At 41.8% G+C, this 26,335-nt stretch overlaps 1 protein-coding gene across 2 annotated transcripts in view; it reads left to right on the top strand.

The window, feature by feature from the left end:
- Positions 1-4,168: 4,168 nt before the first annotated feature.
- The window catches only part of ELOVL2 (ELOVL fatty acid elongase 2), a 41,875-nt gene continuing 19,708 nt past the window's right edge, over positions 4,169-26,335 (top strand). The window contains exon 1 of one of the 2 annotated variants that reach the window (XM_087961298.1): positions 4,169-4,406. In XM_087961298.1, coding sequence (XP_087817424.1) covers positions 4,404-4,406 — 3 coding nt within the window. In that variant the 5' untranslated portion in view covers positions 4,169-4,403. The remainder of the gene's footprint in view (positions 4,407-26,335) is intronic. The other variant, XM_087961299.1, reaches the window with a different exon arrangement.

Raw genomic sequence — 26,335 nt, 5'->3', positions numbered from 1 at the left:
ATTCCATAGTGAATTTGTCTAGCTCTGTACAATCCATTATTTTTTGAATTAAGGCTTCATCTGGTGGTATTTTATTGCTCTTCCAACTTTGTGCAAAGGTGATTCTTGCTGCCATTAAGATGTGTACAATAATGTATCTTTTGTCCTTGCTCAAATTCCCTTTAATCATACCTAATAGAAACGTTTCTGGTTCCAGTTTCAATCTATAATTTGTAATCTCAAAAAGCCACCTCTGTACCTTCTTCCAATATTTTTTAACCTCCATACATTGCCACCACATATGGAAAAACGTTCCTTTTTTTTTTTACACCTCCAGCAATCCGGTTTTATATTTGGATACATTTTCACCAGTCTTGCCAGCGCTAAGTGCCATCTACAAAACATTTTATATTGGTTTTCCTTAAATGCTGTCGACAAAGTCAGCTTCTAGTTCTCGGTCCAAGTCTTTTTCCACTCATCCAAATTTATGTTATGTACTACATTTTTCACCCAGGCAATCACTGATCCCTTGACAATTTCTTCCTCTAATTCCACCTCCAATAGATAATTATACATTCATGTTATAATTATGTTCTATATACCCCTTTACCATGCATTTTGCAATTCCTCCATTGCAAAGTTGCCCCTTTTATTTTTTAAAAAATAAACCTTATAGGCATGGCATCAGGAACATGTAATTAAGTGCAATGAAAAGAATGAAAAGGATGCATGAATAATATTGTCTGATCACCAGGAGTTTCAATAATCTGTAAGCAAATTTAAATCCACAGATCACCAGAATGCTCCATTTTAACCATAACATCCCAATGTGAGATCATAAACCTTCCTATAAGTAACTCCAGCCGCTGGCATTTTGCCAGGAGATGAAGATTTGGTTTTTCTATTGAAATAGCATTGCTGTCAGAAGTTACTTTCAATAGTTTGCTTTCTTGGAAAGCCTTTCTCACCAGGTCTTTCCCATCTCCCTTCCCATGCTCAGCTTTTCAATCAGGAATTATAGCCTTTTGAAATTTTTGTATCCCATTCTCCCTCTCAATGCTCCGTTGGAGTTTAACATCTTTGTGAAATCTCCAATATCCTGTTGAATGCATTGCTTGCAAGTGATCTTCATTTTCTGCTTTGTCATATCGACTAAAGGAGTTTCCCATACCTAACCTCCCTCCCTCCTTTTATTTTCCCCACAACAACCCTGTGAAGTAGGTTGGGCTGAGAGAGAATACCCAGCCCAAAGTCTCCCCAGCTGGCTTTCATGCCTAAGGCGGGACAAACTCACAGCCTCCTTGTTAGATCGGGTACATCAGTTCCAATCAGAGACGCGAGACCAGTGTACTTCAAGCTCTTTATTTCATTGTATAGACCTGTTCAGGATCTTGGAGCCGCGGCAGCTCTTCATATAGGGATTGCTCGCGGCTCGTCGGCCAATGACAGTACTTTGAATCTCCCGCGATCGGCTCGGCCAATCGCAGTTGATTCTAAGTAAGCCAATCACAGTTGTTGAGTCGGCCAATCAGAATACAGTCTGTGCGGACCAATCAGAATTTACCTTTTGGAGTATGTTAATACAGAACACTCCTGGTTTCTAGTCTGGTGCCTTAACCACTATTATAGCAGATTGCCAACCACTCAGAAAATCTTTTCTCTGCAAGAAAATGACCCAAAATCGTTCTGATCTGCTGATATACTTACACTATCAGAATTGTTGAGTTATCTATAATATACCGAGTGCCTTTGCTGTGGCTGCTTTGCTGATGGAGTGCCTCAATTTCATTTTGAACCATAAGTTCTTTTATGTCAGCCAACGATATTATATGTACAGTTTATGGCCAATAGGGAAAATAACCCTCAAGAGCCAACAGGGAGATGTAGTAAGATTTTCCATCTTTCAGAGACAAGGCTGCCTAGGTTTCCGTACCTCCTCCACCGTTCATTCTGTGGAATAGATTATGCCAAACCGTAAATAGTAACCATTTCAGAATAATTTATTCAAATTGAAGTGAGGCTATATAAATCTCAGTCACCCTTGCTAATATCAACAAAGTTAACTGGTATTGGAGCATATGGATGCAGGGGGAAAAAACAGTTAAAAAAATCTTTCTGTAACTTTCTTGCTCTTTGCCATTGGCAGGTCTTATTATTATCTGCTTTCCTTGCTTTTTTTTAATTTACTGGCCATGTAGTCTTTGTCTTCCCATGCCTCCATTCTGTTCTTCATTTGGTCTTTCCTATAGGCCAGTTTAGTCTCTCCAGTAGTCAACAAGCCTTCCTGACATAAATAAATATATTATTATTATTCTTTTATTCATTAAACATGAAACTCAGTCAACTGAACATTTAAAAATGTATCACGAATATAATTGACTGGTGCTAATGGTTGATACGGGTTGCTGCCAGCATCCTAGGTATCGGCAGATTATGTGAGCAGATCCCAGTAAGGTGGCCTTCTGCAGCTGACCAATGGTGATTTTGTCAGTGCCAATTGTTTTTAAGTGCTTGCCTAGGTCTGTCGGCATAGCACCCAGTGTGCCGAGTACCACTGGAACCACCTGCACTGGTTTATGCCAGAGTCTCTGCAGTTCAATTTTCAAGTCCTGATATCTGGTGATTTTTTTCAAGTTGTTTCTTGTCGATTCTGCTGTCACCAGGTATGGCAATGTCGACGATCCACACTTTTTTCTTCTCCACAATCATGATATCCGGGGTATTGTGTTCTAAAAGTTTGTCAGTCTGTATTCGGAAGTCCCACAGTAGTTTTGCATGCTCATTTTTGACCACTTTTTCAGGTTTATAATCCCACCAGTTCTTTGCTACAGGCAGATGGTAATTGCAACACAAGTTCCAATGGACCATCTGAGCGACTGTGTCGTGAACTGTCCATGCAGTGCTTTGTTACACCAGCTGTCAGCCTGAGTTTGCATTGCTGTTTTCCTATATTGATCCTTACTTTGCTGCACTTTGAGCAGCTTCCTCTTGTTGACCTCCATCAAAGCTGGTTCAACACTGTCTTTCACATAATCTGCCAGAGCATGATTCTCTTCTTTGACTGTCTGCTTCACTTGCAAAAGTCCTCTGCCACCTGCTTTTCTGGGCAAATATAGCCTGTCAACATCACTACGTGGCTGCAGTGCATAGTGTATAGTCATCCGTTTTCTCGTTTTCCTATCCAGGCTGTCCAGCTCTGCCTGTGTCCAGTTTATGATCCCAGCAGTATATCTGATGACAGGTATGGCCCAGGTATTTATAGCCTTGATGGTGTTACTGCCATTCAGTTTGCTTTTTAGAAATTTTCTGACCCTTTGTGTGTATTCTTTGCTGACCACATTTTTTACTTGCCCATGCTTGACATTGTCCAGCTGCAGTATGCCCAGGTATTTGTAGGCTTCGGGTTGGTGGCACTTGATGGTTTGTCCATTGAGCATTTCGATTCGATCATCATCATCATCAATCACACAATCAGCCAGATGTTCAGACTGGGTTTGGCATTTTTGTCTACCTATTGAGTCCTTACCAAGGACCTGGGATAGGCAAATCTGGATGTTTGATGGTGTTACAGGTATCATCGCAGGATGGAAGTGTGATAATTAATAATAATTATAATTGTTGTTGTTATTGCCAAACCCAGGAGCTTGGGCAGGATTCGATCGATGAATAAAAATGACAAACCCAGCCTAAACATTTATCTGACCGTATGAAGAAATGGGAGAACGATGCCAGCAAGGATGCCTATATCATTTCCATTATCCTAAAGGGGTGGGGGTTGTAAAAGGATGCTGAAAAGTGGCTCCCTCAACGCAGCCTCGCAGTAGCTGAGGTAGCCAAGACATCAAAAGGGGGTGGGTGGGAGTTCAAATGGGCACGAGAGGACCTGCTGCCACGGCCCAAGGCCCAGGCGCTCAGGGTGAGCAGACAGCCACAGAGAAGCCCAACGGGGACGTCCGGTAGCTCAGGCCCTGCAGCCGAGAGATGCAGTGATAACCCTTCACACCCTCGCCCCCAGTATTCAGGCCGGCGTTATTCCCGCCAAGACCCCCTTCGCCTCAGCCCCTCCATCCTTCGGCGAGCGAGGACTCTCTCCCCCCCCCACTCCGCTCCTCCCTAGCCCCGCCCTCGCCTCCGAAGTCCCCGCTTCCTCCTTGCGGTGGAGAAGACGAGGAGGGGGAGGAGGAGGGGGAGGGGAGGGGAGCATGGTGCGGCCACGGCTTTGCTTAAGCTGCAGAAAGGGAGAAAGCGGCAGAAGCGACTAAACCCGTTCGAGCACCTGCCAGGCGCGGAACTGAGGAAAGCGGCGAGCATCGCGCCGCTTCCCTCTTCTTTTCTGCCTTTCCCCGTTTGAGGGCAGCGGCGGCGGCGGCGGCGGTCAGAAAAACCTGTGCCCTGTCGCCCACCGACGAGTTCCCGGCGGCAAGATGGTGAGTGAAGAGACCGGCCTATTTCTAGCTGGCTGGGTGGGGGGGCGCCGCCGCTTTTTCCAGCTAGGGGATGGGAGAGAGCGGGCCTTCGACCGGGATTTCTTTAAGGATGGAGAAGGGAGCAAAGCCAGCCCGTACCCAGCGAAGCGCCTGCCTGCCTTCGTCTAAATCGCGCCTCCCACCCCGCTCGCTCAGGCAGATCCCTGGATCACATTTGCTCTGACAGATCTGCAAATACCACACGCCTCCATTCATTCTTGTCAGACGTGCCTACAATACTAGTACTTATATCATATTCTCTCTCTCTCTCTCTCTCACACCCACACACCCACACAATCTATACAGGCATCTTATTCTCTTACATTTACTGGACGTTGTACACATGCAACATCTATTCTTTTCTCTTTTTTTAAACATGCCTGTTTCCTTGCCTTTTTTGTGTGCAAATGCGCAAACTCTGTATTCTCTCTCACACCCACCCATGCTTCTATTCTTTCAATCATTCTTCGCACATTTCCTTCAGAAAGGCACATAGATCGTATTTCTTTTCCATAGTCCTGGGCTCCTTTTACTCTTCTGCTTCTGCTGGTTTCTCTCTCATACCCACCCTGCTTCTCTACCTGCTCATTGCACATTTCCACCTCAAATCAGCTAATCTTAGTGACATATAAATTCCAAATATTATTTCCCTCCTGTAATATTCCACTTTTGACGTATTCTGTTTTATATCTGCATGCCAGCCCCTTTCTTCTCTGTTTGACACCTATGCAAGACACAATTTGCTCTGCCTAGTATCCTGTACACTATTCTCATTAATATTCTACACAGTGCTGCATGTCGCTTCCCTTTCTTACACATGCAAATGCTATCTAGGTTGCTTTATACAGCCTGCTGACAGAAGCTGCCCTTTACTTAGTTTTGTACCACACAGTCACTTTTTCACTGATTCTACAAACTATACAAAAATGTGTGCTCTCTCCCCCTCCCTCCCTCCCTCCCTCTCTCTCTCTCCCCTCCCTCCTTCCCTCCCTCTCTCTTACAAGTTAATTTTCCCCCAGTGGAAAACAGTTATTATCTTATTGTCTTTCCAGTAGTACTCTCTTATACTTTCTTTCTCATATTTCTTTTAAAGGCATCCCATCAGAACTGGTTTGTTCTGTTTTACAGTGTGTGTTTCCTGAGATATACATTGAACACCTTTTATTAAAAACAAGTCAATAAAAATAATAATAGCATTCTGTTATAGGAAGTAATACTAAAAACGCTTTAAAAATACACTCAATGAAAGATGTATGAAGACACTTGATTAATATGGCTCCACTAACACAAACTGGCCCTAAAACAACACAGAAATTGAAGAACTGCAGAGGAACCACTGATTGCCAGTACTACTGGTACTTCCAAATTATTCTCCCTGTTTGCTCTTGTAACAAAAAGTTTTGAGAAGAAAGGTCAGTTTAAAAGAACCCATTCAACTTATTTCTTCTTTGTGGTCCGTATCATTCCGCTCAATGGATAGTTCCAACGTTTAGCCAATTCAAGATAGGAGAGTGTTTTTTGTTTTTTTTAAGATGCCCTTGCAGAAAAAAGTTTAAAACTGCAAATTCGATAAATGTAAAATGTTGAAGGTTTGAATCTAACTCCTAATTTGGGCACTAATTAATGTGTAACAGTTCCATGGCTGAGACTTGGTGTTTCAGACTGCAGTCTGTGTAAATTCTCAGTGTTGCATTACAGAACAGCTGTAATAAAAGTAGAGGGAGGAAAAGCAAGTTATACATTTATTCCTAATTGATTTTATTTCTTAAAATGAAATTAAACAAGCCCCCTGGAGGACATATACTTGGTTTACTTTGAGAGGAACAAACATTCAATCTGAATCCTTTTCAGGTTTAAGAACTTACTTCCTAGAGTCAATTATTTATGTAGGCAGTTTATTTTCCTGATAATTGCCATTGCATTATTGAGAAATGTATCTTTTTTTAACACTTCGTTCTCTTTTCCTTACAGCTTTTAAATAATTTAAAAGCCTACATAAATCTTTAGGACATAAAATATTTATATATGAGAGCAAACTATAAGAGAGACTATAACTAACTATAACTGTTATATAGTTTTCACATTAATCATGCTATCATGATTGTCAACCAATTCAGAACGTTTACTAATGAGTCAAATTGTTTGCACAGTTTGAAATTTTGATTCTAGTAATTAAGATCTTAAGTAATTAGATAAAAATATTTGGCATTCACAGTTATTTAGAAGCGTGGTGGCTCAGTAGCTTAATAATAATGGAGATGGGCTTTGCTCCAGCAGTTTGAGTCTTAGCAGTGTGTGGCAGGGTGAGCTCCCATCACTCACCTCAGGTTCTTCTTACCTAGCATTTTGAAAGTATGATACATGCAAGTAGATAAATAGGTACCACTTCCATGGGAAGATGAGTCAGCACTTCATGCGTATTGTTAGAATCCTGTGACACCCATTTGCTAGGTGGCTTCAATGGAAGGAGGGTGTTCAGATGACATTGCAGGAAGCTGTTTATTTTTCTTTCTGGTGTGGAGTTTGCTCACATCCTTTGGCGCAGCTTGGAAAGCGTGAGAGCATGTGCCAAACAGGGCTAGTGATCTTAGGCAGCCAAACTCTTACTCTGTATTATCATTGTAATCTCCTGGCTAATGTAACATCCTTATACACTAAATAAATAAATAAATAAAAATCAGTTACTTGACATCCCTCAAAGCCTGTATATTATTTGGGGAATTATATTTTGAATAACACAAATATAGTTGATTAAGAAAAAAATATGACAGCCTCAGGATTACAACGTCATGGCTAAATTGTACTTCTCTAGTTAGGATCCAACGATTTAACATGCTACACTGGGCACCCTGGATTACAGATTAGGCTTTTGCAATAACCTGTGGAAGGCATTGCTGCTTTTACCTTGCACAGCAGAAATTTTAATAGGATGGAATGAATTAATTTGCTTCATTTTTCTTTGATTTGTTTGAGTTTGAATTTGGCTAAAGCAAGAAATTTATACATAGCACATGCATGATTGGTATCATATTTTTCCAATAGTGAAAGTATACAAGAAATCTAAGTTACACTGCACCATTTTTCAACAAAATCAAGACTTAGAATGGATATATTTCACACATTTCTGGCAATGCAACTAGAGTATATGAACTAGGGAAGGCCACAGATTAATTTCCCTAGGTAAATATCAACTGAAACCATCAGCCATTAAATAGCATTTAACTGAAGCATTTTTTTTTTGAATGGCAGAACTATTATTCATTTCAATTGTTTAAATCTCTCTGGTCGCAGAGATAAAATAAGTTTATTGGGGAGGCAAGATCTTACATACAGAAGACATTTTGCTAATTAGGAATAAATATTTGAAAATTAAGTACCCAGCTTCATGCCTGGAAAAGTGTTTTGGGAAGTTTGAAAATTTGTTTCTAATAAATAAATTTCATTTCTCTAGATTTTGGGTCTTTTTTTTTGAACCACACTCTAGTGTTATTAGCCTCTGTGTTACAACCTTACAGGGCAACGAAAGACAGCTCCATACCCAAGTGGCCATCTAATCAACAATTTGGTATGAAATAAGATAATTGGAAAGATTACGCTAAACAAGAACATATGAACTTCTTCCAGTTACACATAACAAAATAAAAGCAAAATAACTTTTCCCCCCTTCAGTTTATCCTGCTGAACCTTTTACTTTCTTCAACAGTTTCACAAGACCATTTTTTCAAATGTCAAATTGTCTATTTAATTTTACTTGCAAATCGTAAGCTTAGAAGAGATGCAGTCGAGCCTCATCTAGTTTTTAACAATGCAGAAAGAATTTATTTTTCAGTGTTTATTTCATCCCCTCAAATTGCAATCAAATTGCTGCCTTTCCCCTATAAATATTTTTCATGGCCAGCATTATTTAGGCACAATTACTTTGCTCCTTGCAACCTCTGCTTTAAAATCTGAACAGAAACTTTCTAAAGAGTGACTTAGTGGTGGCAACTGAAGGACTGGCAGCAATTTGAAAATGGGAGGGGAAAATGCTCTTTCAAGAAATTGGCATTCAATAGTGGCAGCCTTGCCGGATTTGCTTCTGGATTCATTGGGGGTAGATGCGCTAACTGAATGAATTATATTTGTGGTTGTTTCTCTGGTGAGCATTTGTTTGTGCAAAAGGATGTTTTATTTAGTTCTATTTTTTGAGTGGAAGGCAGTATTTTATATGCCCCAAAGGCGTTTATATGCCCCCTGACATCTGACTACATTTACCTGAATGCAGTGCAACTAAATTCACCAAATCTGAAGATTTATATACGATCCAAACTGTAACGCTGGGCACTAATTCACAACCGAGTAATCAAAGTCTTGAACATTTGAATATGTTTGTAAAGTTTAGATATGGAGTGCTTACTGAGATTTAAACTTTGTACATCTACTCTTGCTATAAATTATTTTATAATCTCTTTCTTGAAGTTAATTGGGGGGTGGGGTTGGCAGCGACCCTGTGGATATATAGTCTGAAAATTACAGTCTAAATACAGCATTTTCTCCAATAGCTCTGCATTTCATATATCTCTATTATTATTTTTCTAATTTGATCTAAATTGTTGTAAATGTTCCTGTTCTAAATTGAAAGCATCTCAGGCTTACTTTTCAGGGAGCTTTGTGGCTTTCATTTTATTCTTAAAGCTCCATTTCTATGTTATTAATAATAAGACAGAATAAACTTGCCTGTAAAAAGAATACTTCGCCTTCCACTTATAAAACACACAATTACAGATAGTCCTCAACTTACAACAGTTCATTTTGTGGCTGTTCAAAGTTACAACAGCATGGAAAAAAGTGACTTAAGATCGTTTTTCACACTTATGACCATTGCATCCCACGGTAACATGATCAAAATTCAGATGCTTGGCAACTAGTTCATATTTATGATGGTTGCAGAGTCCCAGGGTCACATAATCCGCTTCTGTGACCTTCTGACAAGCAAAGTCAATGAGGAAGCCAGATTCACTTAACAACCGTGTTACTAAATTAACAATTGCAATGATTCACTTAACAACAGTGGCAAGAAAAGTCGTAAAATGGGGCAAAACTCCCTTAACAAATATTTCATTTAGCAACATCATTTTGGGGCTACCTGTAATTGTGCCAACTTGTAAAATTAAACCTTGTTTTCAGTGAGGATTTCTTTATAAAGGAAGGTGTACTTCAAAAATGGTGTTTGCCAGCCATAATTTTTAAACCTTTTATTTATTTAAATTTCCTAACTCCAATGAGGACTTTGAGGGATTTGCAACAAAACATTATTCCATTAATGGAGATAAAAATGTAATCTGGTTATCAAAATGTTGCAGTGCAATAATAAACATATAATTATGTCATATTCTAACTGAAGCATCTTAAAAATGGCAACATTTCATAATGCTTTGAGCAAGATAGATAAAGTAATAAAATAATTGCTACTGAATAAAATAATTGCTACTGAAGTCCTTTAATATAGCCTTATTTCAGTTACATCTGAACTTTTCCAGGTATTAGGAATAGCAGGCTCTACCGTCTCTGCACCTGTTGTGCTGTCCAGACAGTATATAGTTATTTGGGAATTGGGATAGTTAATTGGGAATTGGGAGCTGTCCCCTTAAGGGAATGCCTCATGGGAAATGTAGTTAATGCATCCTGGGAAATGTAGTTCATGTCATGTGGTCACATCTGTAATCCTGATTGGTCACTGAATTGACCCTTGGTTGGGTTGGGGGAGTTTCCATTATTCTTGCTTGGACCTCAGCAGCATCGTGCTGCTTTGCTCCATTGTTATGGGATGAAGATAACTGTATTTTCACACTATGAAGTCAACTATGCAAAGAATTGGACATTAGATGAATCTCAACGTAACTGTGAGTTATACCTTGAAGATGCCTTGTGATCCAATAAAGAAACTTTGTATGGAAGCCTTTGTAGAGGTTGCCTGACTGCCTTTAGATTCAGCCAGCAATTTAAAGACAGAACACCTGTGTTCACCCCAACATCATTAGCCATATTGTGATCCTGTATCTAAAAACATAAGTTTTTATTTATTATCAAAGAAAGGATGAGCATAAATTGTGATCTTTTATGGCACAGCAAAACTTCAGTTAAGGAGTGTGGAAAAGAAAATCCTTCACCAGCAGGAACAGGCAGTGCAGTTTCTGGCAATTAATCCTAATTTTTAGGACATGGGGCTACACACAGGTGACCAGGTTAGCAACAAAGAAACCTACTTAAACATAGAGCTTTCTTTGTCTTAAGTTTCAGATCTGAATTATTGAAAAGTTGAAATTTATTTCCCTTTGTCCTGAAAAGGTCTGTTTCTGAACCATCAAAAGTATCCTGTGTGCAAACTGTGTATCCAGTATTATAGAATGGATTAAAATGAAAGAAGATGAGAGAGAAAACCCTCTTTTGAGGGATATTTTCCCTCAACCTAAATTATATAAACCTAAGTTGTATATACACAATAGTACATTCACTTACCAACTGAATATATTCATAATTAATATTTATTCTTTGGCCTGCAGATGGAAAAAAATGGGAAAAAATTGTACCCTTGAGTATCTAGCTTTGACTGGTTTATTCCTATTTTCTAATCACAGTTAATTAACTAAGCTTGAATATTTACACGGTCTGTTAATCCATAAGGGATTAAGGGTCATACATAAGGGTCAAGAATAGAAATAGGATTTGCTGTATTTCTTAGCAAGAAAATATGTCTGTGGTGCAGCACAATTTGACACTTGCTATTTCTCACCTGATCTTTGTAATCTTATAGTTTTTTTTGGGGGGCAGATAATCTCCTACCTCCACATTCCTTCTTTCAGCCTGCTTGCCTGTCACTTGTGCCAACTGGCAAGCTGTGAATTCGGACTTTGAAATCAACACCTCGTTGAGGGAGAGATACTTTAGAACATAGCAAAATGAGATTCCCCAAGGGAAAATTTCCTCCTTTCTGCTTGGAAGAACTTTTGTTCTTTTAGTATCAGAGAAAAGGAGCGAAAACATTCCAAGGTCAATTAAACAGGAGGGAGCGATAAGATTCCCTCCCTTCCTCCACATCCAATTAAAATTGGAATTTGCATGTAGAAAGATTTGTCTAGGTAACAAATCTGAAAGCAATTTGATTCAAGATAATTGGTTCTTGGAGGAAGTTAGTTAAGAACTACACTATCTTTAATTTCTGCTCTCTGGAATTTATATTGTCTGCATGTGCTCAGTAAATAGAGTGTTTTGTGTTGGGAATTTGGTGCTCTCTGAGCCTGGATGTTTTCTTGCAGATGTTTCATTATCAAACTATGTAACATTATTACTAGAAGGGAGTGGGGTTTGCTCTTATTTTATGTACTAGTTCAGGGGTGTCAAACTCGCAGTATCATGGTGGCGTCACGTGACGTATCGGAACTTTTATTCCCTTCGCTAAACCGGGTGGGCATGCGACGCATCCGGCCCATGGGCTGCAAGTTTGACACCCATGTACTAGTGGCTTGTCTGTCATTGTGAGTGGGAGTGGTCTTGGTGTTCCTGGATTAGGTTATTTGTCTGAGTTGGTAGTCCCTTGATTGAGATATTGTTCATTTCTTGATTGTTGGTCTAGTGTTAATCTTGGGATCTCATCTGGATGTTGATTGCTGGTGAGAAGGTGTTTTGGTCTTGTTTTCTTTTTGGCTTTTTGATTGTTTCTTTCGAATGGTATGTAGATGTTATTTATATCTATGTACCTGCTGATATTTGATTCGTCTGAGTGCCAGGCTTCCAGGAATTTTATAGCACTTTTGGACATGGCCTGGTCCAAGATGCTCACAATTGCCCATTTAAAACTATGGTTAAGTCTGCCATATGGTATGAAATTAAAGACTTTCCATCATGTCTTCTGACTGCTAGTTGGTATTCAGAGTGTTTTGTGTGCCTTGAAGTCTTTTTTCCACCAGAGTACCTCAAAATTAGAAGTACTTTAATAAATAAATAATCTGCATCTTCTTTTGTTTATGATGTGTTTATAATTTTTTTCTTGGGAGGCTATCTGTAATTTTAACAGTTGTGTAGCTTTATCTCTCCACCTCAGAATGTTTGAATGTGCTAAAATTTTCTTTGATTGTTATACCTTGTAAAAGTGATTTATTTCCTAAAAAGGGGGGAGAAGAGGGGGTTGATAACATAAGGATCTCTGATGCTCTATACAATTTATCTCTTTCATCATTTTATATGCCTTAGTGAGACCACACTTGGAATGCTGCTTCCAGTTTTGGTCACCAAAATGTAAAAAAAGATGTTGAGACTCTAGAAAGAGTGCAGAAAAGAGCAAGGAAGATTATAAGGGGACTGGAGACTAAAACATATAAAGAATGGTTGCTGGAATTGGGCAGTCTAGTTTAATGAAAAGAAGGATAGGGGGGATGATAGGATAGCAGTGTTCCAATATCTAAGGGGTTGCCATAAACAAGAGGGAGTCAACCTATTCTCCAAACCATCTGAGAGCAGGATAGGAAGCAATGGATGGAAACTAATCAAGGAGAGAAGCAACCTAGAACTAAGGAATTAGCAACCTAGAACTAAGGCTATTTATAAATCTGTCCTCTTTTCAAATCATCTAAACTAGCATCTAACATAACATCTTGGGGCAGTATATCCCATGGGTTAATTAGATCCTGCATAAAGAAGTCCCTTCTCTTCTTAATTTTAAATCTTCTATATGTCAAATAACACTCTAGATCTGGTATCATGGGTCATTTTTAAAAAAAGCAATAGCACTTAAGACTTCTATACCACTTCACAGTGCTTTAAAGCCCTCTCTAAGTGTTTTACAGAGTCAACATATTTCCCCCAACAATTTGGGTCCTCATTTTACCGACCTTGGATGGATGGAAGGTTGAATCAACCCACTAAGAATCAAATTGCTGGCAGTTGGCACAATTAGCCTGCAATATTGCATTCTAACTACTGCACCACCATGGCTCGAACCCTAACCCTACTTCTTGTTCACCTGTTCTTTACCATGCATAACTGTATAAGCTTCATAACACTTCAAAATGATCTTTAAGCCAAAAGGCCTCAACTTTTATATCCTGTTCTTGCATACAGCATAAGGTATTCAAGCCTATGGTCATCTTGCTTGCTCCCAAATGTGTCTCCTACGTGTCCATGATATACATGCTGACCAGAACTATGCTAAGTATTTTATGTGTGGTTCCACCATAGATTTTGTTAGGGACATCAAAGCATAATCTCATGTATTGTCTACATCTTTTCTAATAACAAGTAGCATGGAATTTACTTCCATTATAGCTGCTGGACACTGTGCTGATGGTATCAATGAAATATCTACAAAGACCCAGGTCTTTTTCTTGGTTTGACCACTGACAGCAAGACCCCATCATTTTATAAGTGAAACATGGATTCCTAGCTGCAGAGTGCATCACGTTACTCTTGCTGTTGTTGAATTGCATTTGCCACTTAGTGAGAGGTCACATCAGATATTTGCTCATTTTTCCCCCCTGTTTTTCACTCCACTTTTTATATATTGAAAACATTTTATGCAGCACTGTTTAAATTAGCCAACTGAAGGGACTTTTTTATCCCCATTTGGTTACAATTGTGCTAATATGCACGCAGACATTGCAATTTTTATATCTTTCAAAGTTGAATGTGGGAGCTGAATAAACAGTGAAACAAGAATGTAATTATTTTCCATGAGAAAGGATAATTGGTTCCATGCAGCCTATTCATACAGCCCTTCTGAGCACATATTGGCTATGAAAAAAACTGGAATATAATATCCTTTAATTGTGTATCGTCTCACCATGACCAAGTGAAGGAATTATATGCTTTCTGATGCTTCCGAAAGATAATTAAGGCTCAGTTCTTTCAATGACTAGGTTCACAGCTCATTCCACATTTTCAAAAGCATGCGTTCCAAATCCTTCCTCAAGCTTTCACATTATGCCTGCTGGTTGTGTGAACAATTGTGGCTATAGATAATAAATAATCCTTTTCGTTTATGCAAAAGTCCAGCCACTGAAGCGGTGAACAAAATTCAGGCACTTGGTTGCTCCTATGAAAACCCTCCTATCTTTCCCCCATCCTGCTCCACTGAGTCCTACATCCTCCTTCTCACCTCTGGCAATTAAAGTTCATCACTTTGGGTTGTTAAGCAAGGACAGCGGGTAGCCATTTGGGTCCTTCTGCCAGTTTGCCTATTGACTTTTCTTGTCGTGAAACCGATCAAATAGTCACCACCTGAATGTGGGATGTTGTGATGATGTAATTGAATTCTCAAATCATAATTACATAACTGCAGGTACACTGCAACCAATACAGTTGTAAAGACTGGTTGTTAACTACTGCTCATTGAACATTGTGTTAAGTTCAAACAGTGATGGAATGAGTGGCTGTTAAACAAGGACTACCTGTATTTCATTAAAAAAAACAACCAGTAAAATAATAAAATTGTTGGAGGTTAATAATCATTTTCAAGCATATTCAATTGTTAAGTATTTGTCAACCCTGAAGCCATTTTGGAGCATCTTCAGGGCTGCCACGGCAAGGCTGGCTGGAACGGGAGCGGGGAATATGGATAGCTGGAGACTTGTAGCCAAAATAAAATTCTTTCTCCTGGGAACCAAGGACGTTCTCACCAGGTGCTGGGGGAGGCGAGGACTGAAACCAATTGGAGTTGGAGCTGTGACTGGATTGGACCATGTGAAGGACATGTGGACTGGGGGAAAGAACTTTGACTTTTAATTTAGGTGGGAAAACCATGGGACTTTCAGAGTTGGGTTTTCATCAGATATGCCAATATGACATGCCTAATAAATGTGTACTTTGAGGAACACCTAGGCCTCAGAAGTTTGATTGCATTGGGTCTGTTAATTGGAACCCTGACAGTATTTCTTACATTTCTTCTTTTAATCTTTATACACTTTTGTGAAATGTCAGCATATTTTGAATACCTTTCCATTTCAGCATATTCTCATCATTAATGATTACTGGGTAATCATTGGCTCGGTATCTATTATTAAGGCATTCATTAAAAAAATACATCATCTGGGCAGGAAAGGGAAGGAACAAAACTAAGTGTATGCTAGTAGGAAAGAACAAACAAGCACTTCAGATTTTTCTGTTATTCGGGATTAAATTGGGTTTGGATTTGTATGAAATGGTGGATTAGCAAAAGAAACAATATTAGATCTGGAAAGCCAATAATCTAACCCAAGACGTACTTTAAAACTTAGCAATATGGGAACAACACAATTAATTGCTAAAATGCCAGGCATATTTACTTGAGAATAAGATATACTCTGTTTGTATAACTTGCCTACCTTGCAAATGGCAGTAAAAGTAAACAAAAGGCAAGAATTAAAATCAATTATAAGGTCAATATGGGAAAATGAATTTACAACTCGAGGGCTACCATTAAGGAGACTCTTCAGCAACCATTTGTACAGTTGTACTATGTACAGATGTATATCTATGTATCTGCTCCAAGCAAACCCACCAAGAGTCTGAAATATCTGATGGGAGTGAAGTAGCCTTACTATGAAAGTGTTTAAAGTGTTTGGATAATATGGATTAAGGCTCAAAATCCCATATTGGTAATACTATGAATTTACTAATAGGGAAGGAGTGGCTGCTAAGCAATGCATAGCAGAAGTGCAGGTTTCAACTGAACATTTATTGGTTTCTATCTATGAATGGGCAGTATATATGAAATACTGGTAGTATCCAAATCTGGTGTCTCTTTAGCGTCCCACTGTGGCAAAAGTTCAATTTGTCCGATTGCTCTCCGGAGGGGAATATCTTTTTAGGAAAATCCGTAGTGGGGGCTCCCGAAGAAGGCTTGAAGTGAGGTGCCCCCTACCTCCCGTATTCCACCCTGGAAAGAGACATGATAAATTTATTTCTTGGCCGGAGCATGGAGATCAGCCTCAAATGAGGCGCCAGCTAATTTATCAAAGCACTTTAAAAGGCAGGCGTGGGCTGCTACCGGTTCGTACCGGTTTGGCTGAACCGGTTGTTAATTTTACATCTGGTTCGCAGAACTGGTAGTTGCCATGACTGGCTGGCCCTGCCCACCCTGCCCCTCCCGGGGTCTTCAAGAGGCCCATTTTGGATTTGGATACTTGAAGGCTACAAGCTAAGGGAATGCAGTCACATGGCTCATAATTCTTCCCTCCAAAGTTGTATTGCAACCTTTCAGCAGTTGCCAAGTTTGGTGATTACTGCCTAATTACATTATATGCCCTGAGAATTTGTGGCTTATAATAGCAAAAGAGTTGCAGTTGTTTCAAAATATAACGTAATAGCATTTGATGCATCTTTCAAAGATACTTTGATGGTTTCTCCGTCTTTCAGCAGCATATGTTGCCTAAGCACCTTATTATTTAAACGTCTGTCCTGACCTTGTTAATATCTATAGTGGCAAAGCTCACAGAGCATTCTTGTATAATAACATGCTATTGTAGTACAAGTAGTCTCTACTTAGCAACTGACTTGCTTAGTGCACTAAAAAATGAAAAAGGTCCATAAAGCAAAGGAAAGTTAAAATAAGATCATAAGCTCCGTCAGTTTCACTTAGTGACCACACTGCCTAATGACAGAGTTGCCAACCCCTAACAAGGACTGCCTGTATATCAGGAGCATGAGAATGTATTCATAGAAGTAAATCTGTATTTACGATTATCCAATATATTCAGCCTTGTCCCATCTTACCATTCTTGGTCCTTTATCCATTGCTCTGTTGCACTGTAATTTCCCAAGCTATTAAAATAACCCATTTCCTATTCTGACTTGTTTAATAATTGTGGGTCTTGAGTCAACTTATTCTAAATTGCTGCCCACTGCTTTTCAGAGAAAAAAAATATTCTGATTTTTACAGGAGAGCATGCACTTGAATGAAGTGCAATAGCTTATAATCTGGGGTCCCGTAGAAAAAAAATCACCACAGTATCATCTGACATCAGAAATGCTATATTTAAATGCCAGTAAAATGCTGCAATCCAAGTCTGCTACTAACATGTAACAGAAAATGGCCAATGTCCAAAAGAATAACAAAAGAAAGACCACTGGATTTTCTGCTGTTGACCATGCATGTCTTCTCCATAGGGGTAAACCTATCCAAATACATGGAGTATGAAGAATCAGAATAAAAATTTATTCGAATAAATATTTGTGTCAGGGCTCCGGTAGTTCCCCCATTTAAATCATGACTCTAGCCGGGATTTCAAAGCTCAAAGAAGATTTATTAGGAGAAGACATGCCGGTGCTGCCTGGGTGTAGCCGACTCTGAGACACATCATTCATTGTCGCCCTTGACCCTGGTTCCCCCCCACCCCCTGGGTGTATCATAATTCATATTCTCCAATGGGACACATCCATAGCCAAGAGTCATCAATCATTCTCTCCAGTTAGAATTTTGCGTGGCAGAAACTTCGGTTGCCTGGAAACTATCTTTGAAAGCATCCATGGAATGCAGTTTCAGTTTTGCAAGCTGCTACATTACTCTCCATTTCTGTTGGCAACTCTAAAAGACCAGATAAATATTTTATGAGTTGACAATTTCATTGATTGAAAAGTTATTATCACTGAGAGCCTTTCTACCCCTCTTTAGTTGGGTTAGATAATGGCTGTCTCTAAAGGACCCTCAAATTCACTTTTTAAAATATACAAGTAACTGAAACAACAGAAACAACTGGGAAGAGCTGTGGAAGGCAACCTAATAAAAAATAATATAGAATGGTGGGTCCCAATTTGGCATGTCTTCTTATCTGTATTGATCTGTGGACATGTATCCCTAAAAATTGGGGTTGTGATTTTTTTTTTTAAACAAGTTTTATTAATTTCAACAACAAACAAATCATTACATATTTAAATCTTTTCCTGTCTTTCTACAGAAATTTCCCCAATATTCTCATAAAACACAAACAAACATATAAAAATCTTTTAGTAAAGTACCTTGGCCCCAGTTACCTCTCTTTGTATGGGCAGCGCATTTCACTCTTCACAATTCTATCTTATTTAATCCATCTTAATTAAATCATTATATTTATATCTTTTGCCCATTCATTATCCCTCTATCTCTTCTTATAATAAAAAGAATTTCTCCTGAAATCACTAATCAGAGTATGATGCCTTTCTATCCTCCCCCTAAGTTAGTAAAATTAACATTCAACATAACAAATAACCAATTCGGTTCTGCTTGGTACATTCTATCCACCAAAAATGTTTAAATACATTGTATCCTCCTTTCCTTCAATATTTTATTACATTTTAAAAATCAATCATTATTAAAGACTTCAACATTTTAATTTCTTATTAAATCTTAAACCATTCTAATTTACTATTTCAAATATAAATGTTACAATACCATCTTCTGTACCTAGCAGAATCTTTCTTACAGAAGTTTATATTTCATCCTTTGTCCCTAAAAAAAATTCCTCTTCTCCCATCCAATTTTAAAACTTTGAGGCTTTTCTCCGCCTTTCCCCTTTCTTTCTTCCCCCACCAAATCTTCCTACCCCCCTTCTTCTTCTAACCTCTGCCTTGCTGGGATCCCTTCTCTGTTGTGTTCCCTTTTTCTCTTGTTTGCTATCATTATATTTACTTTGCATCATATTTTTCTCTTTCTTAAATGTTTTTTTAGATCTTAAGTCCTTCATTTTCCTTGCTCTCTTCCTTCCTTCTTTCTTAGAAAAGTTTTGGGATTCAATAAAGATGGCGTCTTCGTCTTTTTCTTGTTGTTGTTCTTCTATTTCCATCTGTTTCATTGTCTGTTGGTAATTAACCAGCGCCATTTCTAGAAATAGAAAAGCTTTTTCCATACCATCTTTGCAGGCTGCTTTTGTTTGCTCATATTCATCCCTCAGGTCCTCAAAAGGAAAAGCCATTATAAATAAATCTTTTCTTTTCTTTATTCCTCTTTCTTCTTACACCAACCAAATATTCCGAGAGAAAGGTAAAACAATCCCAAAGTCCACAATCCTCAATAAATCCAAGCAAGCCAAAATTCCCCCTTCCTCTTCCAGGGGTGGTATCAAACAAAAAAAAAAGAGAGTCCAGATCTATATTTTAAAGCCTTATTAAAATTATGTTTCTGTCCTCAAATCTTCAAGGCATCTCCTCCAACAAGATCCAAATTTATATATTATCTTTGTCCTCTCCCTTCCGGCTTAATTCCGTCGGGAGGGAGAGTAAACTTTCCTTTCAGCACCTCAAAATTGCCGCTTTTTTTCTCTTGTGGAAAAAATCATCAAAAAACCATCTTTTCCAGGAATTAAATTAGATAAATCTCAAAGCCCTGGGTCGACCAAGAAGAACTTTCACTTTTAATAACTTTTTCTTCTTCCTCCTGCGCATACTTGCCCGGCTGCCGACTTCTTTGTGGCGGCCATTACGGACCGCCGCTGCACCGTCCTGGTAAAAGGGGGTTCTGCCAGCCAGGGAGGGGGTCTGCAACACCCCCAGACCCTTCCTCCGGATCCCCCTTACCTTCAGCTACCCCTGCAGGGCAGCCTTGCTCCGCACCCGTCCGGATCGGAGCCCCAAAACGGCTAGCGCGGCAGGGATCGCGCAGCTTCGCGAATCCCTACCGCTCGCGAAGCCGACAAACCGGAAACTCCGGGGTTGTGATTTTTAAATTGGACCATCTGGGCAACCATAATCCAATTAGTATTCCAAGTATTATTAGAAAAACCTTTTCTATAAATTATTGTATTGCCTGCATTCTAGAAGCATTCTAGTGAGAGAAGCAAACAACTTCAGAGCTACTCATCAAACCACTGACAAGGCCTGGTATAATGCCATCTAGTTAAAAAATATTAAATTGTTGCCTTAAGTATCCTTTGTTAACTTCAGCTATGCATCTGTTCCTGTCCTGAGGAAAACCTGTGAAGCAAATGTAAGGACTAACTCAAGGGTGTCAAACTCAAGGCCTGTGGGCCAGATTTGGTCCACGAGGTGGTTAGATCTAGTCTGCGGGACTTCCTGAGAAACAACAAAGGAATGGCCCGCTGATCTGCAACCTGGTGTGGCCATCTGGGCTGGACTGTGGCCAGCCTTAGATCCGTGCTGCCGCCTTGGCCCCACCCCTTGGGCGTGCAGCCGGAAACCATCGGCCCCTGATCACAAAGGGTAGTGAGCAGTGGTGGGATTCAAATTTTTTTACTACCGGTTCTGTGGGTGTGGCTTGGTGAGCATGGCAGGGGAAGGATACTGTAAAATCTCCAGTCAAAGGTGGCATTTGCCGATTCTCTGAACTACTTAAAATTTCTGCTACCGCTTCTCCAGAACTGGTCAGAACCTGCTGAATACCACCTCTGTGTTGTGGCTGACGGTTTCTAGCTGCAGCCGCCATGATCCCTGCCTTGCCTCATCTCATCCACTGCCCACTGCCCCACTTGCCGTAGACCCCTGGATTCCCTCCTAACCCTGCCTGGCCCCCACAGGCACTTCCCACGTGAGCGCCGTCAAGCTGGCTATGCCCCCAGGCCATGCCCAGTCGGCCATGCCCATACCCCCAGCCCCCAGAAGACAACCACAATACTGATCCAGCTCTCAATGAAATTGAGGTTATATCCTAATACTCATGTCAGGTACAGTACATTGGGCCAATTAATGGAGAAGGTTTGGAGACAGTTTAAAATACAATAAAATGTCTCCCTCATCTTGTGGTTACCCTTTAAATTAACTTTGTAGCAGGGCATCATGGATTTATTCCGTTGAATATTTTATGCCTTTGGGATGGATATGAATGTGCTAGGTTGGTCCTTGAGGAAATTATTTAGGTAGAGAATGATAAAATGAACAAAATATCCATGAATTTTTGGGAGCCAGTTGTAGTGTGCCAAGCCAAAAATGTATCCTGATTTGCTCATTATTCCCACATGTTTTAGAAAAATTTCACCAGCAGTTTTGGAGAGCATATTTAAGAAAACTCCATATATGCAAACCTTATTTCCTTGGGAGTGTGGAACAGAGGTCATAATTGTTGTATCCTTTGCAGTAGTTCTTTCAGTTCTCCTCCATGCTGCATCGAGAGCCCAGGATGGGTTGACTCCTTCCTATGACATCATTTAGCTGAGTCTGTATTAAGATATAAAAGCCAGCCCCTGGGAGAGACCCCAGCTTTTGACTCAGCTCCTTTCAGTCAGTAGCTGTGTCTCTGAAAGCGTTTCTGTTAGATAGCACTCACCAGCGATCTTCAGTACTTTTTTTCCTTGCTTCAAGCAGCTCCCAGGGATCTGGGCAGCTGCTCTTCCAGGAGAGCAGGGCTCTTTTTCCTGAAACGTTGGGAGCAGCGTTACAGAGCTCTGTGCAGGCAAGCTGGGCAGTGTCTGTAGACCTCCCCCACGCCTGCGGTTTGGAGCGATCGTAAAAACGATCGGCAAACTGATAAGAGCACAAGCCAGCTGATCGTGTGGCTGGTTGCTGCATTTTTCCCTTGCTGACTTCGCTCGGGGCTCTGTATAGCCTAAGGAGCGATTCTTCGATCTTGGAGCCTGTTTCCTCTAGTCAGCGGCCATCTTGGATTCAAGCCTTCCACCACGAGGTGAGCGGTCATTTTGTAAGCCCAGGGGCCATTTATACCCTAAGGGGCTTAATAGAAAAATTTCTAAACAGCTTCTAAACAGCTTCTTTCCAATGCAAGAGCCTTTATTCTACAAATGGAGCAAGATAAGGCTCAGGCAGAATCCCCCACCCCCCCAGTGGAACAGTCTCTTAAGCCCAATAAGTGAAAAAGATGTAGGCAACGCACCCAATCAGTCCAGAGGGAGGTGGCTACTAAAATTAAAGCTAAGGCTCTAGCCCCTAAGTGGCAACTCAGGCTGAATTGAGAGAAGCACAGACATGCAGAGTCTGTGTGCAGAGAAGCACAGACATGCAGCTCTAGAGAGGTAGTTCAACAGAACTATTCAACAGAAGGGAGTGCAACTACAGCATGTTTCAGGTGATACTCGTGGACCCCAACCAAGCCTTCCCGGGGAGGAGAAGTTATCTGTGAGCCTTTCCATCTTCCAGCCTGGTCTCCTGAGGCTCTTGCAATATAATCAGATCCTCAGGATCTAAGCAGATCTGGGTCTTATTTCCAACAGGCTTCTGGGCCCTATGCTCCTCCCCCTCCTTCCAGGCCTCAAACCTCTCCTCAATGTAGGCCTGAAGCCATCTTCACTCCCACAGCAGCGGGCCTTCTGCCTTGTGCCTCTACCTTTGAGCATAGACCAGGGGATATCCAAGATGTTGTCTCATTGGCCATTAGGCAGGGATTGGCTGAAGGCTTCAAGCAAATTCTTCAACCTCTGGAAAGGGTTCAGGCCCTTCTCCCTTCTCAATCTATAAGTTCCTTGCCTCATCATCCTGATTTATACAGGCCCCAGGACCTCAGGGACCATTCTTCTCTACCAGAATGGGAGGAGGTTGATGAGGAAGGAAGGCCTTCACCATCTGAACACAGTTACTCTTCTCATTCAGAGTGTGAAGAGGGCGAGATTTTTGACCAAAATCTTTCAGAGGAAGAGGATTCTCACCCAGAGCAGACATCCTCTGCATTGGTCTTCAAACCTACTCTCTTCAGGCCATTACTCAGCAAGGCCTTGGTCACTGCCAAGCTGTTGCCAGAGGAAGTGGCTCCCGAGCCACAAGGAAATCCCTCTAGCCAAGGGGATTCGCTCTTCTCCAAGCCTGTAGTGCATGCAGAGATTTTGCGTTCTCCCATTTTGTTCCTGGACATGGTCAAGGAACAGTGCACTTCTCCTTCGGCAGGTCCTCGCCCATCTTCTCTGGATAAGCGTGTCTACAATGTCAGCACAGCTATGGACAATGCCCTGGCAGTGCCTTCTGTTGACATTCCGGTTCTGGCCTCGTTCTCATCTTCTGGCACTCCCACAGAGCCAGAAGATATCCTGAAACCGGATGATAAACGCTCTGAACAGTCCCTCAAGCGCAATTACCAGGCCGCTACTTGGGCTGTTCGGGCTTCAACAGCAGCATCCTTTTTCACAAGGGCATCCATACGGTGGCTGCGCCAACTCCAGAATAGATTGCCTGCTTCTGACCTTCAGTCTCACCAAGACCTTAATAAGATTATTGCAGTGGCGGAATTCACTGAGGATGCCACTCTCAATTCCACCAAATTTGCATCCAAGGCCCTGGCATCTTCTGTAGCAGCAAGAAGACTTTTATGGCTCCAAAATTGGCAGGCGGAGTCATGCCAAAAATGGAAGCTGGCTTCAGTTCCATTCGCAGGCGATAAGCTTTTTGGCGATGCTCTGGAACCTTATCTCATCGAAACCAGAGATAAACGTAAAATTCTCTCTTCCTCTGGGAAGAAAGCCGACTATCGCCCTGCTCCTTATCGCCCCTCTGCCTTCCGAGCGGAGACCTCATCTTGCTTCCCCCGCTCTCACAGGCTGTACTCCCAACGCCAAGACCAACGGGTGGAAGCATCTGACAGGCAACAACCTTCTACTGGTAAACGGCCCTTTCGGGGGGGAGGGGGTCGTTCCTTCCATCGCTCTAAGTAATCCCTCATTCTTCCCACCCATCGGCGGTCGCCTCGCCTTCTTTGCCTCCAAATGGGAGGAGTCAACGACGGACGCCTGGATGCTCAGCACTATTAGGTCAGGGTTACAATTGGACTTCCTAACGCTACCCCCCCCCCAATTTTTTGATCTGTCCTGTCTCTCAGGACATTTCCAAGCAAGCCCTCATGAATCAGGCCATTCAGCACCTTCTTGAAATCAGGGCTATTCAACCTGTTCCCCCCTCTCAATGGGGACATGGGCTTTACTCTCACCTTTTCATCATTCCCAAAGCCTCAGGGGGGTGGCGAGCCATCCTTGATCTAAAATATCTCAACCAATTTGTAAAATACAGGCGATTTAAAATGCAGACTCTGCATTCTATTTTAGAGAGAGTTCAGGAGGGCAACCTCCTCTCTTCCATTGATCTCACTGAGGCTTACCTCCACATCCCAATTTGGCCTCATCATCTCCAGTTTCTCCGTTTCTGTTATCAGAATACTCATTACCAGTATTGAGCACTTCCCTTCGGCCTCTCATCGGCTCCAAAGGTAGCATTGATGGCATCTCTGTGTTCTATTCCAGTGAGGATCCAATGCTACTTGGACAACATTTTGATTCTATCCTCTTCCATCCATGCGGCCCATCAGGATCTGCAAATTACCCTGTCATATCTCCAGAGCCATGGATTTTCCATCAACACCAAAAAGAGCCAGCTCTCTCCCACAACCAAATTACAACACTTGGGAGCAGTCATTGATACCATGTTGTGCCAGGTTTTCCTGTCCCCAGCTCGTGCCTTGCAGAGATCATCAGCCAGATCCAGCAACATCAAATTGTCCCCCTGTCGCTGCTGTCCAAACTTCTGGGGAAGATGGTCTCCTGTATTGGCATCATCCCGTGGGCTCGGCTCCACTCCTGACCCCTCCAATGGTTCTTGCTTCCCTACCAACGAGCAGGCACCAGCCACTCATCCATCAAGGTCCCACTCCTGCCACAATTGGTGGCATTCCCCGTCAATCTGGAGGGAACTCCTGTTCAGGGACCCAGACAGGCTAGTGATAACCACCGATGCCAGCCTCCTGGGTTGGGGTTCCCATATGCAGGACTAGATAACTCAGGGCATTTGGTCCAGATCAGAGCAGACCCTTCCCATAAATTGGCTAGAGCTCAGAGCCATTTTTCTGGCTCTCAAGCATTTCAGGCAATCAGTGACCGGCTCTCATGTTCTAGTCCTTATGGACAACATGGCCACAAAGGCTCATGTCAACCGGCAAGGGGGGACGAGTTCCAAAGCCCTCAAGAGAGAGGCTCTACGGTTGGGGTTATGGGCAGAGAAACACCTGTTGTCAATCTCGGCAAACCACATCACCTGGGTCAACAACTCCCAGGCCGACTGGCTCAGCAGGAGCCTAGTCAACCAGGCAGAATGGTCCATTCCTCCGTCTCTATTCAGGGACCTCTCCCTCAGATTCGGAACACGGGAGGTGGATCTCTTCTCCACTCCTCAAAACGCCCAAGTCACCAGATTCTTCACCAGGTTTCCTTGCCAGGGAGCGGAGGATACCAATGCTCTTCGGTGCAGATGGCCCAAGGGTCTCCTCTATGCCTTTCTCCCGCTTCCCATCATTCCAGCAGTAATTCGGAAGATGTTGGAGGAACATGCAGAGCTCCTCCTCCTGGCACCCTATTGGCCAAGGAGGCCCTGGTTTGCGGACCTGGTCAACCTATCGGTGGCTTCTCCTTGGAGGATCCCTGCCCATCTAATCTCCCTTCACCAGGGGCCCCTGCTCCATCCAGAGCCCCAGTGGTTCAAGCTGACCGTGTGGCACTTGAGCGGCAGCGGCTCAAGGAGGCTGATCTTCCAGAAAGGGTCATCCTCACTATCCTGGCGTCTCACAAACCTTGTACAAGGCGCATCTATGATGCCACCTGGAAGGCTTTTTCCCGATGGTGCCTCAGGGAGGGTCTTTCTCCTGCTTCATCCCAGTTGGCAGAAGTTCTTAGCTTCCTTCAGCATGGGCTGGAGAAAGGTTTGCCCCCCAATACCTTAGGCAGGCAGGTTACGGCCCTCTCCTCGGTCTTTTCATGGGGTTCGTTTCCTTCCTTATCCCATCACCCTTCAGTCAGGAGGTTTTTGAAAGGGGCTTCCAACCTCCACCCTCCGGTGGTTCACAGGTATCCTTCCTGGGACCTTCATATGGTCCTTAATGCCCTTACAAAGCCCCCCTTTGAACCCCTTAGAACAGTGTCTCTCCGTTTCCTGACTCTGAAGGTAGTGTTCCTTGTTGCCATCACTTCTGCCAGGAGGGTTTCCGAGCTTGCTGCTCTTTCCATCAGACAGGACCTTTGTTCCTTTCACGA

This window comes from Notechis scutatus, chromosome 3 (assembly GCF_049901735.1).
Source record: "Notechis scutatus isolate UNSWTSFEM ecotype Mainland chromosome 3, rNotScu1.2, whole genome shotgun sequence".
In the NCBI taxonomy this organism is placed as follows: Eukaryota; Metazoa; Chordata; class Lepidosauria; order Squamata; family Elapidae; genus Notechis; species Notechis scutatus.
Note: the sequence above shows the minus strand (reverse complement) of the source record. Positions and strands in the feature narration are given on the sequence as shown.